Below are 15,234 nucleotides of genomic sequence, written 5' to 3'. Positions count from 1 at the left end.
ACCTTCTGGTTTTGACAATTTTGACAATTTGACAATTCAGTTTTACTGCTGTGAATGTATTGTTGGTTATCAATCCAGATCATATTTTTAACCTCATTCTGGTGTTTCTTCTGGTGCTTACCTACACATTTCCATTCATAGATCATTCACACCAGTCTTAAGACTCTATGTATTGGCAGAGAACAAGGGAAAAGCTGTGCTTTATGAGGCATACATACACTTAAAGCTACAATTCCCAGCTTTCCAATGTTTTATACTTTTACAATAGAGACAGAAGCTTCCACATCATATTCTTACAATTAGTGAAGTATTCTAGGATCACACAGTCACCACAAGGATGGAAGTACTCCCTCTCAAAAGAGTGGTATAACTTTCCCCTAATTGCCATCTCCTTTTAATATAAAATTTTCACTACTATCCAGCCAGGCTGAGTAATTTGATTCAGCAGAAGTACTGCCTTTATATACTTTTTTTTTTTTTCTTTGAATATAAATATGTGTTATTTAATGTTAGAGATATATAACATAAACTGTGAACTATTTTTGGTGAAAGTTACAGGTCCATACTGCAGAAATCATGAATGACATTTGTTCTAGTCATCTGCTCAGTGAAGCACAAATATTTTCAGATAGCATGTTCTTATGAGGATCAATAAGATCATAACCATAAAAATGAGAGAAATATGATCAATTATATGCTTCATTAAGTAAAGCTAAGTATTAATGTTATGGTGCAGTTGCAGTCAGATGATTTCTTCATTTCTTTCACTAATGTTTCTTCACAGAAACAGAAGTATATCAGACATTTACAGAACTTTCTAATATATCTAAAATTCAAATTAAGAGATAAAAATAAACCTAGCCATCCTCCCAGCTGATGACAACTTTTGGCACTGCCTGGTCTGAAGATTCGGAAATATTAATTCAATTCCTGACTCTACTATGGCTTCTGAGACTACATGGGACATAATTTCAAAGACTGCAGTTGCCTAAACTTAGGCACTTTGTAGGATTTCTGATGCCCAGGGCTACCCTGCCTGTCCCCAGCTCGACTCCACAAGGACACAGGGCTGCCTGCATAACTGCTGCCATTAGGAGGTTGTCCTTGGTATCTTAGGGTATGCCAAATGGCACCAGACATCTGGATTGAACCCATAATTTCACTCTGTTTCCTGTTCAAATATTACTTTATTTCCTAGGTTTTTCATATTTTCTGTTGAAGAATCTTCAGAGCAGGGGCCGTGTTCTTTTGACTGAGGAATCTGAAATACTGAATAATTGTTACAGAATTCAATAGACAGTTTTATACTTTTTAATAGAGAATTTTTATTATGGTAATTGTTACTGGAAAATGCAATTGGTTCTCTTGGGGAAAAAAACAAACAAACAAACAACATGAGTAAAACTGGTCGTAAAATAAGTGAAAATGACTGTATTAACTAGTGGAGAAGTGAGCCTACCTGGCACAAAGCTATTGTGATTTAGGGTTTTATTTTGACAACACTAAGTGAAGGGTTAATGATTCAGTGCCTGTGTCCTTGCACTTAACTACTTCATCCTGGCTCTGAGGCACATCCAGGGGCAGCAACAGATAAATTCAAAAGGATCAGTAGGTATTGAATTAAATATGAGGGTGACCAATGTAGCCAGTACAGGCATTAATGTGTATGGTATATTCTGTGTTACATTACTTTGGTTTTACTTAGCTAATTTTACTTTCCTATTTTTTCTTTTAAATGCACTACAGATCTCTATCCTGGTCACCCAGGCATTTGTACAGGTGTATGAAAAGCTGAGGCTTCACCTAGATGCACAGAGAACCTAGTTTGTTTAGCTTCTCAGACAGCATAAAATATGATTTAGGTTTGTAAAAAACATTTGAATTGAATCTTTCTGTTGAAATGAGCAGCAATTGCCAATGCATCAACATTTAAGTTGATAAGTAGATATTAATTTGCAAAGGCAAAAAGGGCTTATGTGTTGAACTTCATATATTAGGCATAAATAGCCATCACACTATACTCAGGCTTCCCTTGTACTAAAGTCTGTGTGCAACTAAAAACTGTCTCAGACAAGACCACGCTCTGCTCTGAAGACTCCAAGACATGAGCAGCCCATGCCAACATCACTAGAAAGTTTGTTCCAATATTCATCTTCCTTGCTGGAAACGTTGCTTCATTTCTCAAATTAATGTGGCAGTATCAGCTTTTCTCCATGGTTCTTGCTTTGTATTTCTCCGGTAGTTTGAGAACCCCCATTGAGAGGAGGTAGTTCAGATCCTATTGAAATTGAAATACTTCTTTGTTTTGTTTTTGTGTGTGTGTGTGTGTTTTGTTGTTGTTGTTGTTTGGTTTTGTTTGTTTGGTTTGGGTTTTTTGTTTTTGTTTGTTTCTTTGTTGTTTTGTTGTTGTTTTTCTTCCAATAGACTAAGCAGATAAAGGTCTTTCCAGTTCTTTCCACATGCCCTTTCTCGGCCCTTTGAATTCTTTCTTTGTAACTTTTTGGTACTCTTCCAAGTTTTTCAAAATCTCTTTAAACATGGATATCACAGGGAGCTGCAGGACTTTAATGTCCACCTCATCATTTCTCTAAACATTCCTACTCATTTCTGTTCCTACTTGCTTCTCTACTGTTATATGCATATGAGGATAGTATTAGCCCTTCTCACTGCAGTGTTTCATTTGAAATTTTTAGTGAGTTCCCTGCCTGTTGTCTTGCTCTAATTGGAGCCACAGTCCACTTTTATTAGATTTGGACAATAATAAGCGACCTATTATGAAAATATAATAGACAATCAGTGTTTTGCTTCACATTTATATTATGTTTCTCTAACTGCAGTTGTCACAACTGTCCCAGTCTTATGGCATTCTCATATTCAACAAAAATAAAAATTAAAAAATAAAAATCAGTGATCCAATAATACTTTTACCAACATCTTTTAGCATATTTGGGAAGGCTAATGAAGCCTGTTGACTTAGGAATATTTCTCCCAGATAGATGTTGTTTAATATTCTCTTATGTTAATAATATAATGGCAAATTCTTTATCATAGTTCTGTAATAAAGAAAAGAAAGAAAATCCTGTTTCTATTTAAATACAGAGAGAAATATTTGTTTCATTTGCTGAATTGCTCTAACTCAGAGATCCTGCATTATGCTGAGATTTTTCATATTTCTAGTACACTTTTAAAACTTCTTATTTTTCATCCTGTTACAGGTTTTTTTCTTTCCTTTTATGTCCATTTTATTCACAGCAAAGTTTCTCATTTATATTGGTTGCTATCTATTTCATTTTACTTTCTTTGGCTGTGCAGCCTTCTCATTCCTGTCTCGTAGCATCTCTCCACCGTCAGACCTGGAGGGACTTCTTTCTTACTGTGGAGAAATGTTGTTTGACTATCAGATCAGTTCTTCATACAGGACATTCAAATTCATATTTTTATATCTGAAATTTTGTTTCACCATTTCTGATTAATACTGACTTTATGATATATTTATTATATTCGTTTGAGAAACTTCTTCTTCTGATGTGCCAAATTTTGTTTAGGGCTTGCCTCAGTTTGCCCTTTGTGAACGTCATCTGATTATATTCAATTAGTCTACAAATATGAACCAGCTTCCTCTGCAATGATTACTTACCCTTTTTCATCACAGAGACATTTCCATGTAGTAGTGCCTTTTTTGTTAGAAAAGGATCAAGCAGGTTTTTTGGGAACTCTGACAACAGTTCCATGAGTAGTCCTAAACTGAAGTTCTTACAACCACACAGTTTTATTTCCAGGCATGGTAAGAAATAATTCATCCTGGTGTCCAGTTTGATTTGGGTTCATTTGAGTTATAATGGACCTGCACTAGTAATTGGTCACAGTTTACTTTATTGCTGCATTCATATTTCACATTAAATCTTACAGTTATTTGATTTATTGATAATTCTAAACAAAGAAACAGTATCCACAACATTATCTTTCTCTCCTTTGCCTCTCCTTCATCACAGTTTTTTTTCTTCACAGGAGATTAATGCTTAAAATATTCTGTAATATATTTAAATGTTAATTAACACAGATTGTGATGAATGAAGATCTATAGTGTCAGAGCCATTGCAACATGTGATTTTTTTTTTTTGTGATTTTAAGTGTTTTCTGTTAAATCTGAATTGATGACCAACACTTTCCAGTGAATCTGCTTAATCTGGATAGTTAAATCTATATTTTATTATGTTGGCCAATTCAGTTGGGCTGGACTTCTTTGATTAGAGATTTTCCTTTTTCCCTTTGCTCTATGATTGCTATATTCTTGAATTTTATTCTCCTCTATGGAGGCAATTATATTCAGATCTAAAAGGACCTACAAGCAAGAGCAGCACATTTTGTTGCTGCTCTTGCACATAACTTTGAGAGTCTGGGATTCATTGGAATGAAACTAAGACACTTTGAAGGCAATTTGAATATTACATTCAACAGAACGCTGTTGCTTATAATGTTTTGGCCTTTCCTTTTGGTCAACTTGTTTGGATGCCTTCAGACAAATGCAAAGAACCTTTGTAAGGAGGTTGTATGTAATGAAACATTGTAAAGCAGTTTTTCACAGGCTAGCACAAAGAGAAGATAGATATTACAGGAGTTAACAGCCATTGGGCTGAGTACTTGCATCTGAAGAACTGCGGCTGTCCAATCTGGTGTCAGCTACAAGTCAATATTGTTTGGGTACAATGGATTACTTGAGACAAACAATTTATATTTTGAGGATCTACATGGCATAAAGGAGGAGAGGAATGGTTATCTCAGAAAGGTGTATGTAAAAATTCTATGTGGTAAACTGTTTGCTCTATATTAATAGATTATTCATTACCTTTTTATTTGACTTGTGTAAAGGCTTTACAGGCATGATCAGTCTCTGCATTCTATAAATCACAATGACTATAGAAGAAAAATGATACAGAATTATTTTCTCAGTGAAATCAGCACGGATTTCTTACTATTCTCTGCTAAAATGATTACAAGTATTTGTATCTCCACAAATAATTTTCCAACACCAATGTCCAGTTGTATATTTTGCTTTTCAATGGTTGAGCTATTCTCAAATCTAATCTATATGTTACTAATAAAAAATAGATAATGCAGATAAAAATGATCTGACACAAGCTTAGCTATAGTAAGTTAATGTAAACAATGCATGCCATCTACCTGGAAGGAGTATATGGGAAAGTATATATGCTTGTTTTCTACCTCTTTTATTTTGGTTTGTGGTATAGCTGTTCTTGTTTCCCAGTCTAACACAGAAGTTAAAGTAGCATCAAACTTCTGTTGTTGCAAGTTATCAATTTTTAATATTTTGTATATGTCAAATGCATATATGTAAATTAGTAATTGCTGAATATCACTTGCAGAAGTGGGGAGGAATACTGTCATAATAAGCCTGCGTCATAGTTACTGAGCATTTTAATTTGTATAGTTAATAATATTTTTTTTTTAAAAATACACAATCTGGGGTACAAAATTATTCTGAATATTTAGATTGCTGGAAATGATGGCTCCAAGACTTCGGAGCTTCCAGTACTTTCTAATTTAAATTATTAGTAGAGTATTTGGCCATCAGTAAAACAAGGAATTCCACTTATAGCAATCTACAAGTTTTGTTTCTCCTTTCGGCTTCTGTCAGTGCTGCCTCCCAGTTTCCAATGTCAAGCTGCACTGTTGCATCATGAGAAGTCCACAAATTAGAACAGCAAAATTGCTGCTTTGCTTTTCTGCATCCTACAGCTCAATGCTTTGCCAGATACTCCTACTGCTTGTTCCCTTCCTCCCAGCCCATCCTCCCATATTATCTCATTCTCTTCCACTCCCTGGCTCTACGTAGCAGGTAAGATAGGACAAAAGTCACTGGTATGTATAATTTGCTTCTTTTAAGCCCAGTCAACTAATTAGCTAAGGAATGATCTTCTCTGCTGTGGAAATATTATTCAAGGTTGAAAAGTGAAATTCTGACTGGGAAACATCTATTATTATTCTCCTTAACATTTCTGTATTCTTGTCTGCATTTGTTGGTACTTTTCCCTTCTTCCAGGCCAGATTTCCCCATCAGTTTTCTGTTCAACATATTTTCCTTTTTTATTAGTCTTTGGACAAATAATTATCAAAAATTTTATTTCACCTCTCTTTTTTGCACCCCTTTTTCTTAAATATTGATTATAGCATCTAAACTCTGTCTTCAACCCATGTTTTATGGTTCCTTTGACCTTACCCTCACTTGTCATTATCTGTCCTTCTTTCTCTAACATTTCACAGTGTATTCCCCTCCACTTTTCCTCCATTTTATGTTTTTTCTCATTCCTCTTTCTTTCATTTCTTCCTATTTCCCTCTCTTATTATTAATTACCTTTCGATAGCTATGTCCTTGCTACTTTATTCTCCCTCTGCCTGTCCACCTTCCCTCTCATTCAGGCTTCTTGTCTTGATCTCAGAACTGACAAGTCTGTGTCCCTGTGGAGAGAACCCTCCATGGTACTCTGACCACTCTGCTGAGAAGTCCTGCCTTGGACTCATACAAGTGTTTGCTCTGGAGAATTCTTTGGTCTCTTCCTTCTTCCTGCTCCTCCCGGAGCATTTCACTACAGTAACAGGAATGAAAGTGCCAAACCAGTTAAACTGCTGAGCTGGGATGGCTTTGTCTGGAGAAGAGACGTAGATCAGAAACAGGGTGGTGTTATAGTCAGGAGAGGAACTCTTTGCAGGTTGCCAGTTGGTTTTATGTACAACTAATTTATCAGTTGCATGAGACCCTGGGGGAATTATCTTCATCCTTTACTCTATGAATTAGTCTGTAGTAATTGCAGAGTATGCTAAGTACAGTTTTTGCATGTCTGCTGCTCCATGCACTGCAGCAGACAACCAGCAGTAATGGGCCTTTATCTCCCTTCCCTGTTCAGCTGTGTACTGTGCTGCTCCCAGCCCTGTGCCAGGGTCTGCTTCTTCAGGCGACAGTATGGGATATGTAGGTGAGACTTCAGCACCAGGCTGCAGGATTAAAGACCTGGGAGGGAAAGTGGTGTGTCTGTCCTCAATGCACTGTGGATTAGGGCACATCCCATAGAGCTGAGTTGATGCTGATCTTTTCAAATGAGGGAAGCCATGCCTACACTTTTCTGCACATCACTAGGGTGCCCTGTTTAAAACAAGAATGAGAGAACTGAAGAAGGTAACCCTGCCTGAAAGCTGTGCTGTCCATCTATTTGTCTGTCTATCCCATGATGTGCACTTCACACTGCAGAGGTCTGGAGATGCTCTCAGTTGCGACCGCAGCCCCTGCTTTCTGCTTTGTTTTGCTCATAAGAAACCTTGTTGTCATTACAGGCCATGGTATATGCTCATGTGGCCGATGCATTTGCCAGGACGGGTGGTTTGGAAAGATGTGCCAACATTCAAGGAATTGCAACATGACGGAGGAGGAGAGCAGGAGTCTCTGCGAGTCAGCGGATGGCATATTATGCTCGGGGAAGGGTAAGAACCGGCAGCTGAGCTGCCTCATGTCAGTGCCCTGGCAGAGGAAAATGGTCATGTTCTGGAAGATTAATGTGCATAGCAGTGGGCTGTTGTTCAGTAACCCTTTCTTACAAAGGCACCTATTATTAAAAGGATGTTATATTTGTCTGTTTAATGCACTTACATCCATTTTGTCAAACACCCACCACAGCCATACGTGTTTAGCAGCATCGCTCTCCTATGCAATTTGTTAATAGTATATAATTTCCTGCATGTGTTTATCTGATGGTCTGCATTGAACAGCTGTACATTCTAAACTAACCATTAGTGCTCCATCCAATTTGAAGGACAGGGGCACTACTTGCAGCATCACTGCAGTGGGCAAGTTGGCAAATGTAATGTCTCAGACAACTCTAAGTGGAGGAGAGTGTTTAACAGCAACATTTGGTATGCTTAATTGTCCTCCCCCCAACAAAAGGAAAGGTAGACATCTGCAACCCACCCCCCACACCCCCAAATCCCACAGACTGTGTCATTTACTAATTTTTATTCAGGTGATTGCATCAGCTTCAGTCCAGCTATAAAAAAATTGCCACAGGGAGGAATAAAATTTAGAAAGTCTTGATGATTATCCGAAATTGTTCTCTAAGGTTCTTACCTTGTAGCCTTTCAGGCTAGGAAATTACATTACTGGAAAGAGGGCTTTTTAGCTTCCTCATAGTGCAAACTGCCTGTTTTTGTATATAATATGTCTGAAAGAGAACAGACAAAAAATGGGTGGTGGGACTGGCTGGACGTTATTATAGAATGCATCCACTCTGGAGTGGATGTGCTATTTCCTCTGCTTGCATATCCCTTTCATAGACAGGGGAGAAATCTTCTAGCTAGAAAAAAAAAAGTTAGGCACCTTCTACGTCGGGCAGATTCCCCATTGTTCATTTGGTAATCTTAATTTCAGTGCAAAGGAAATTTAAATGGGAATTCCAGCCTGGCCTTCTTCCACCTGTATGATCACATTTTATAATTCTTCCCCACTGCACCATTTTATTTTTTTTTTCCACCCGGTCATCTCGATGTCATAGAAAATAAGGAAGTTGCGCTGTTTCTCTATTGTTTCCAAAAGATGTGGCTATCTTTAAGTTACTGTATGTTTAAGAGGATACTGAGTTACTGGAAAAATGGCGTTACTATGTTTTACTGCAGAAGTTAATTTTTCTTCTCACATCTTGGTCCCCCTGTGATTTTTTTCTGTAAGCCTTGAAGGTGAGCAAATATGCTTAAAATCAATAAAATGCACTAAATAATATTCTAAATAAATATAAACATCAAAAATTATGTTGAATTTAAAGATATTTGTATAATCTGCTACCTTTTTGTAAGGATGGCTGAGAGCCATTTATTCCCACCAGTGGGTTTTACTCTGAGAACAATTGGCTTTGAGCACGTATATCAAGACAACAATTTACTTTGAGGCTTTGGGAGAAGATAATCTGGCAGGAATTTGCAGAGACAGGGAGGACTTTTTCCCCTCTGTTGGCTGTGCCGCCTGGGGGGTGGTTTGGGATCTGATCACTGACATGGGCTGGAGCCGCCTGAAAGTTACCCCAGGTTGTAACCAGCTGCAGGCAGGTAGCGCTTTTAAACCTGGCTGCATGAATGGAGGCTTCAAACGTCCAAATTTTCCAAGCAGTGCACTGTTGAACAGCATTTATGTTCTATGTGAGTTACAAACCTGAACCTAAATCCATATTCAGTAACACTGGTGGGATTTATTTTTTTTAAGTTTCTTTGGCCTACCAGTACAAGTAAGCTTCCCCTGTGATGGAAGGTTACCCTGAGGACAGTCAATGTAATAATGGTCTGTCAAATTTGATGCTATAGCAGCCTCGTCATTGCAACAGCTGGTCATATATAGGTACTTGTCTCAGCAGAGAAATACATATGTAGGATAACTTCCAGAAGTGTGTGGTGAGTGAACATCCAAGGAGGCTACTATCTCCTGCTGCTTCTCTGAGCAGGATGGGAATCACAGGAAAAAGACAAAAAGACAGTCGAATTGCTTGTATCCTTTGTATCTTTTGTTTCTATGCCTAGCTTTTTTTTTTTTTTTTTTAATCCAAATATTTTCTTGATGCTTAGATTAGTATCTGGAAATCATGACTTTACTGGGTACCCATGCTTTAAAATGTTGCTTGTAGCTATTGTGACCAGCACTATCCAGAGGCCAAAGTGACAAATTGTTCTTTCTGTTTTACTATATTGAGCAATAAGTAACCATTAACCATTACTGATCAAATAAAAGGGAATTTCAAGCCTGTGGACTAATGCTAGGTTTTCCATCTTTGCTGGAAACCCTGACAAGATATGCAAGCACTATAATGGATTGAGGGACTTTGAGTTTCCATATGTTTGATTTAATAGGCCCTAAGGAGTCCTGGTTTTCAGCAGGTAACTGCTGAACACTTTCAGAAAATTACACTCTGTTAATATAAGCCAAGTTGGACATCCGCATTCCTGGGCTGTTTTCAAAATCTTGGCTCGCTGACTATGCCACCTGTAGCAAAAACTCTTCCGAAGGAAAACAGCAACACCCACCATGCTGCTGCCTCCCTGGCAGTAAATGCAGGGCTGCAGATGGCTACTGTAATGGCGCAGGACGCGAGCTGGGTAATGAGCCAAATCCCATCTGAGAGGATCTGGCCAGGATCCCAGGGAACACCCTGCAACTCATTAGACTCATTTTAATTAAACTGAGGAGCCTCCCAGAGCAGCATGGTCTGTTCAGGGAGAAGGCTTGATACATTCATTCTTCCTAACAGATTTTACATTATGGAGCCTGATCTTCCTTGGTTGACTTGGTGTTAAATTTGCTGTATCTTCTGCAAAATAGTTTTAAACATCGTGAGCATCTACCAGTAGCATCAGTAGCAACATCAGTGCTTGCTTATGCAGAGTCAATTCAGGTTTCTTATAATGTCATGGTCTTATTAACTGCTTTAATTTCACTAAAATTCTCATACTGTTCATCATTCTTTTCAGCTGTAGTTCCTATAAACAGAGACATTAGGTTTAAATTAACCCCAAGTATGTTTTAGTGTATCTCTTATACAGCAACCATGCAATATGTGTGCTATCCTCCACTGCCTCTTCACACAATGACATTTTTTATCCTTGTAGGGAATGTCAGTATTTTCTGGGCCCATGGAATACTCAGAACTCATGGAAAAAGTAGATGCTTAACCAAATACTCCCATCCCCAAATGTCACTAGCTCTCCCTGTATATATTTACAGATTCCATATGTTACAAGAAAAAAACCAACATTTCTCTTAAGCAATGAACTAATTTTTGTCAGCTTACGATAAAGACTAAATTACTTACATTTTTGATTAAAAAAAAGATGCTCTGCTGAGGCTATTCTGAAGTTTTAAAGAATTTAGTTTCAGTATTTATGAGAAAAAAACAGGGGAAGAATGGTTGCTATTGACAGACGTTGGATTTTTACTATGGATTTTATTCAGAGGTCACTGAAAGGAATGGATAGATGGATGGCATCATTTTATACACTTTGGATCATGCCTGTTAAGTAACCCATGAATTCTGTTTAGCCTATATTCTGATATAGCCAAGCTTCTGTCTCTGTATTTTTCTTTTATATTGCATTAAACACATTGATGACTTTGTACTGGAATCATTCTGGAAATATTGCTGGAGGGTGGGATTTTCAACACCATTTAACTATAAATGTTATAACTAACATTTATAAACATATTCTGTTAAAGGTTAACAGCTTCTTTGGTGACTCTTTTTTTAAACTCCGCCTCACATAGTTGGAAACTATATGTGTATTCTTTGCTATAATTTATTTGTTTTTTGAGATGTTTGGATTGATTTGTGCTGTAACCAGTTCTTAGGCCTAGGTCCACAAAAGGATCTTTGCTCAACAGTTACGAAACACCCCACTTTGTTGTTTCACTCTCTGAACTCTGTATAGGGTCAGGCAGCTGAGGATGAGCTGAGGGAACTGGGGCTGTTTAACCCGGAGAAAAGGAGGCTGAGGGGAGACCTTATTGCTGTTTACAACTACCTGAAAGGAGGTTGTAGCATGGAGGAGGTTGATCTCTTCTCCCAAGTAACAAGTGATAGGATGAGAGGAAATGGCCTCAGGTTGCACCAGGGGAGGTTCGGATTCAATATGAGGAACAATTTATCACAGAAAGGGTTGTCAGGCATTGGAACAGGCTGCCCAGGGAAGTGGTGGAGTCACCATCCCTGGAGGTATTTAAAAGACATATAGATGAGGTTCTCAGGGACATGGTTTAGTGCCAGATTTAGGCTATGGTTGGACTTGATGATCTGAACAGTCTCTTCCAGCCTAAATGATTCTGATTCTATGTACACACCAGCTCTCTTGAGCCAGGTTTTGAACCAGCCAGGAGCAAGTGCCATCTCCTAGTGGCATTTCTAGAGGCAGGAAAGCCTCTCTCACACCCTACTCATGCTTCCAGACACATCAGTGCTTGGGGGCAACTGTCCCTCTCCGGGATTCGGAGCCATGAATCTTCTCCTGAAGGTAGGGATGTCTCTGAATCTTCCCTTAAAGGGAAGTTTCTGGTGCTCAGTGGATTATGGCATCATCCAAATGTCACCATGAAGTCCCTCCGTTGCCTGTGGGGTTGTGACTTGACGGTCCTGAGGAGGAGGAGAGTGGCTTATCCCAACAAGGGCATTGGGGTACTCTTTGGGAATGAGCAAACTGCTGAACCCCCATTATGTGCACAAGCTCCCTCTGACCTAGAGCAAATATTTAGTAACTCCATGGGAGGTGGAGCAGCTTCATTTGTGGTGATGAGGATTTTGGGGATCTAAATGTTAGTCTTAGGCACCTCTGGTCTTTTGTGGACTCTTCCCTAAAGGCTTTAGATGAGGGGAGACATTTTCCTCCTGGGGACAATTTTATTGCCTTCAGTAACAGTGGGTCAGTGACAATTTGAGCTTTTCCAGTAAAAAAAAAAAAGAACAGTTACTGACAAGAGTAGCTCTGATTGTAGGTCTCTGGAACCAAAAGAAACTTCAAAATGTGAGTCCTGATTAAGTGAAATAACAAAATCCAAGCTTTAGTAGTAATGTCCTACCATACTGTAGCTCACCCGAAAAGAATCCTTTTATTCAAAAAGCTTTTAGCTTGATTATTTTCTTTTATACAATAGCTTCTTAGGCAGCAATTTTGTGCATAAGCGCATGTGTCTGTGTGCACGTGTGTGTCTGGGGATGTTATTTTCTAGTCTGAAAATGCCAGTGCTTTTTGACTGCGAGTAATAATTTTTGTGATTTCAGGTTCCTGCCACTGTGGAAAGTGCATCTGTTCACCACAGGAATGGTACATTTCGGGCGATTTCTGTGAATGCGATGACAGAGACTGTGACAAACACGACGGTCTCATTTGCACAGGTGCAGTACAGGCTAACACTTAATTGCTCTAAGAAACAAACTGTGTTGATGGGAATTATGTTAGACAAAGCCCAGCTTCGTCTTTCTCCACAGACGGAGGAAGTGCATTTGCTGGTTATTCAAACCTGCTATAATTTTTTCTTTGTGCAGTGTGATAATCAACTTAAGGTTTCAAAACAACAGTTGAACAATGAGGATGAATTTAAATAAGTAAGCCAGCCATGAAATTCATCAACAATTTTCACTGTAATAGGCTACAAGTTACTGCTTTTTGGGAAAGGATGTACAGTGTCAGCATTGTGATTGTGAGATTTCTTCAACTTTTCTTCTCTTACTGGACTTTCTATGTGTATAGTGCACTTAAGCCATAGACAAAATGCACTTGTTGGATGATATTTGGTAGGTGAGAGGCATAGCTGTATGGCAATCAGACAATTCTCAGTGGGAGGCTGAAATACCTGACAGTATTTCCTGTGATGTGATGGCTAGTGATTAAAGTGGCTTCACCTTAACATTGGCTGAGAGTTCCGGTGGCAGATGTGGCTAGAAATGGGCAGGCTGCCAACAGACCCTCATGACAAATCGAGTGACAAGAAGCAACGTGGGAATTGCCAAAATAACTCACTGGCTGCTTCCTGTTGCAAATCTTTATTTTAGAAAAATTATTGCTGAGAAATTACGGAGGAAATCTGCAAGCTGGTTAGAGTGAGAGTGGGAGGGCTGACAGTGGTAAATGATGTCTTCCAGCTAGGCCTGCTAGCAAGGGTCCTTTTCCAGGGGCAAGTAGCCAGTAGAGAAGCAACAGGAGCCTTATCTTCAGCTGCAGCAGCTGTTCACAGATCTTCATAAAGTCAGTAGGAAGAGGAGCTCACACTGTAGACCCAGGCTGTAGAGGTGTCATGCTGAGCATCCAAGAGTCATGAAAAACATTGAAATAAAATTAAAATATGTGTCTCAGTACTTAACGTTTCACCACGGCGAAATAGGGCTAACACAGTTTTCATCTAATAAAGAGTCTGAGATATTTATTTGTATAGCACTTCCGAGAATTTAGGTTTAAAATTTTTCACGTTCAAAGCGATGTTTTTATTGCTTTTCTGTTTGTAACTTTTAATGTCTTTTACTTTCTGCACAATAGTTAAAAGTAATCTTGTTTTTCATTGAACCTTGAGGTGTAGTGTGCCTCAACAGCTAGGTACAAATAGTGGTGACATAATTACAATATTTGCATTTCTGCTGGTGGGATTACTGAGAGAATGCCATTAGTGCTTTTTAAGTGTGGGTTTGGGGTGGCTTCTTAATGCAATGGTACAGTTCCTTCCAAAGGAAAAAAAAAAAAGGGTGGTGGTGAGAACAATAAAGGAACAATGCAACTACTTTGGCATGGCTTTTTACTTTTGATAAAACACATTTTAGTGTAGTACATTTCAGTTATGATAATTGCCCTTTATTCATTCTGTTCTAGGCAATGGTGTTTGTAACTGTGGAAACTGTGAGTGCTGGGAAGGATGGAATGGAAACGCTTGTGAAATCTGGCTGGGGAGAGAATACCCTTAACAAAGGACATCAAAGACTGAGTTGTTTGGGGTGTTGTTGTTGTTGTTGTTGTTTTTCTTTAGGCTGCTAGAACATTTATTTTCAGAAGTATTCAGAGTGTAGGTGTGGGTGTGCATTCACACACACGTACATGGGTGTAAATACTCTAGAACACTCACTGGAGGGTCTGTTCCTTAAAGAAATGCATGGCAATACTAAAAGAAAAGAAAAAAGTTAACAATTCCTTTGGAGCAGGACAGTCCAGGCTTTGAAAGGTGAAGTCATATAACACTGCCCCTGTGGAAGTTCTCCAGAGTTTTTGGTGAATTCAGTGGGACTGAGATCATACCTGTAATGCCTGCTTCTTAAGCAACCTATAGAAAAATGTGTTAGAAAACCCTTTTTTTTTTTTTTAAACATTATTTACTTGGTTGTCACCTCTCTATATCACTACGCATCAGTATTTCTGTAGAGGAGTAGCACTGGTTGAATATTTGTCAAATAATTCATTTGATTCATTTTACGGTGTTTGACAAATACAGTATTTGGTCCTTTTTTCTTTCTGACAATCCTGATTATACACCAGCTCATAAACTGAGAGAAGCTGTAAAGAAGTTTATGGAAACATTAATGATTTTTAATCTGGCCAAATAATTGTATGTATTTGTATAAGTGACATCCAATTACCTGACAGCCATAGGCTGAAGACCCAAAATGTTTGAACAGACCCTTGTCCACAAGAGAACTTAGTTTCTGTGGTTAATGTGTCAGC

General features: G+C 38.4%; 1 protein-coding gene across 1 annotated transcript in view; it reads left to right on the top strand.

Moving 5' to 3' along the window:
• Positions 1-14,873, top strand: part of ITGBL1 (integrin subunit beta like 1) — a 142,265-nt gene extending 127,392 nt beyond the window's left edge. Inside the window, exons 9-11 of the mRNA XM_082073904.1 lie at positions 7,348-7,494; positions 12,813-12,926; positions 14,392-14,873. Coding sequence (XP_081930030.1) covers positions 7,348-7,494; positions 12,813-12,926; positions 14,392-14,483 — 353 coding nt within the window. The 3' untranslated portion in view covers positions 14,484-14,873. The remainder of the gene's footprint in view (positions 1-7,347; positions 7,495-12,812; positions 12,927-14,391) is intronic.
• Positions 14,874-15,234: the final 361 nt, after the last annotated feature.

Source organism: Streptopelia decaocto (assembly GCF_964273445.1).
Source record: "Streptopelia decaocto genome assembly, chromosome: 1".
NCBI lineage: Eukaryota > Metazoa > Chordata > Aves > Columbiformes > Columbidae > Streptopelia > Streptopelia decaocto.
This window is presented reverse-complemented; position numbering and strand designations above follow the sequence as displayed.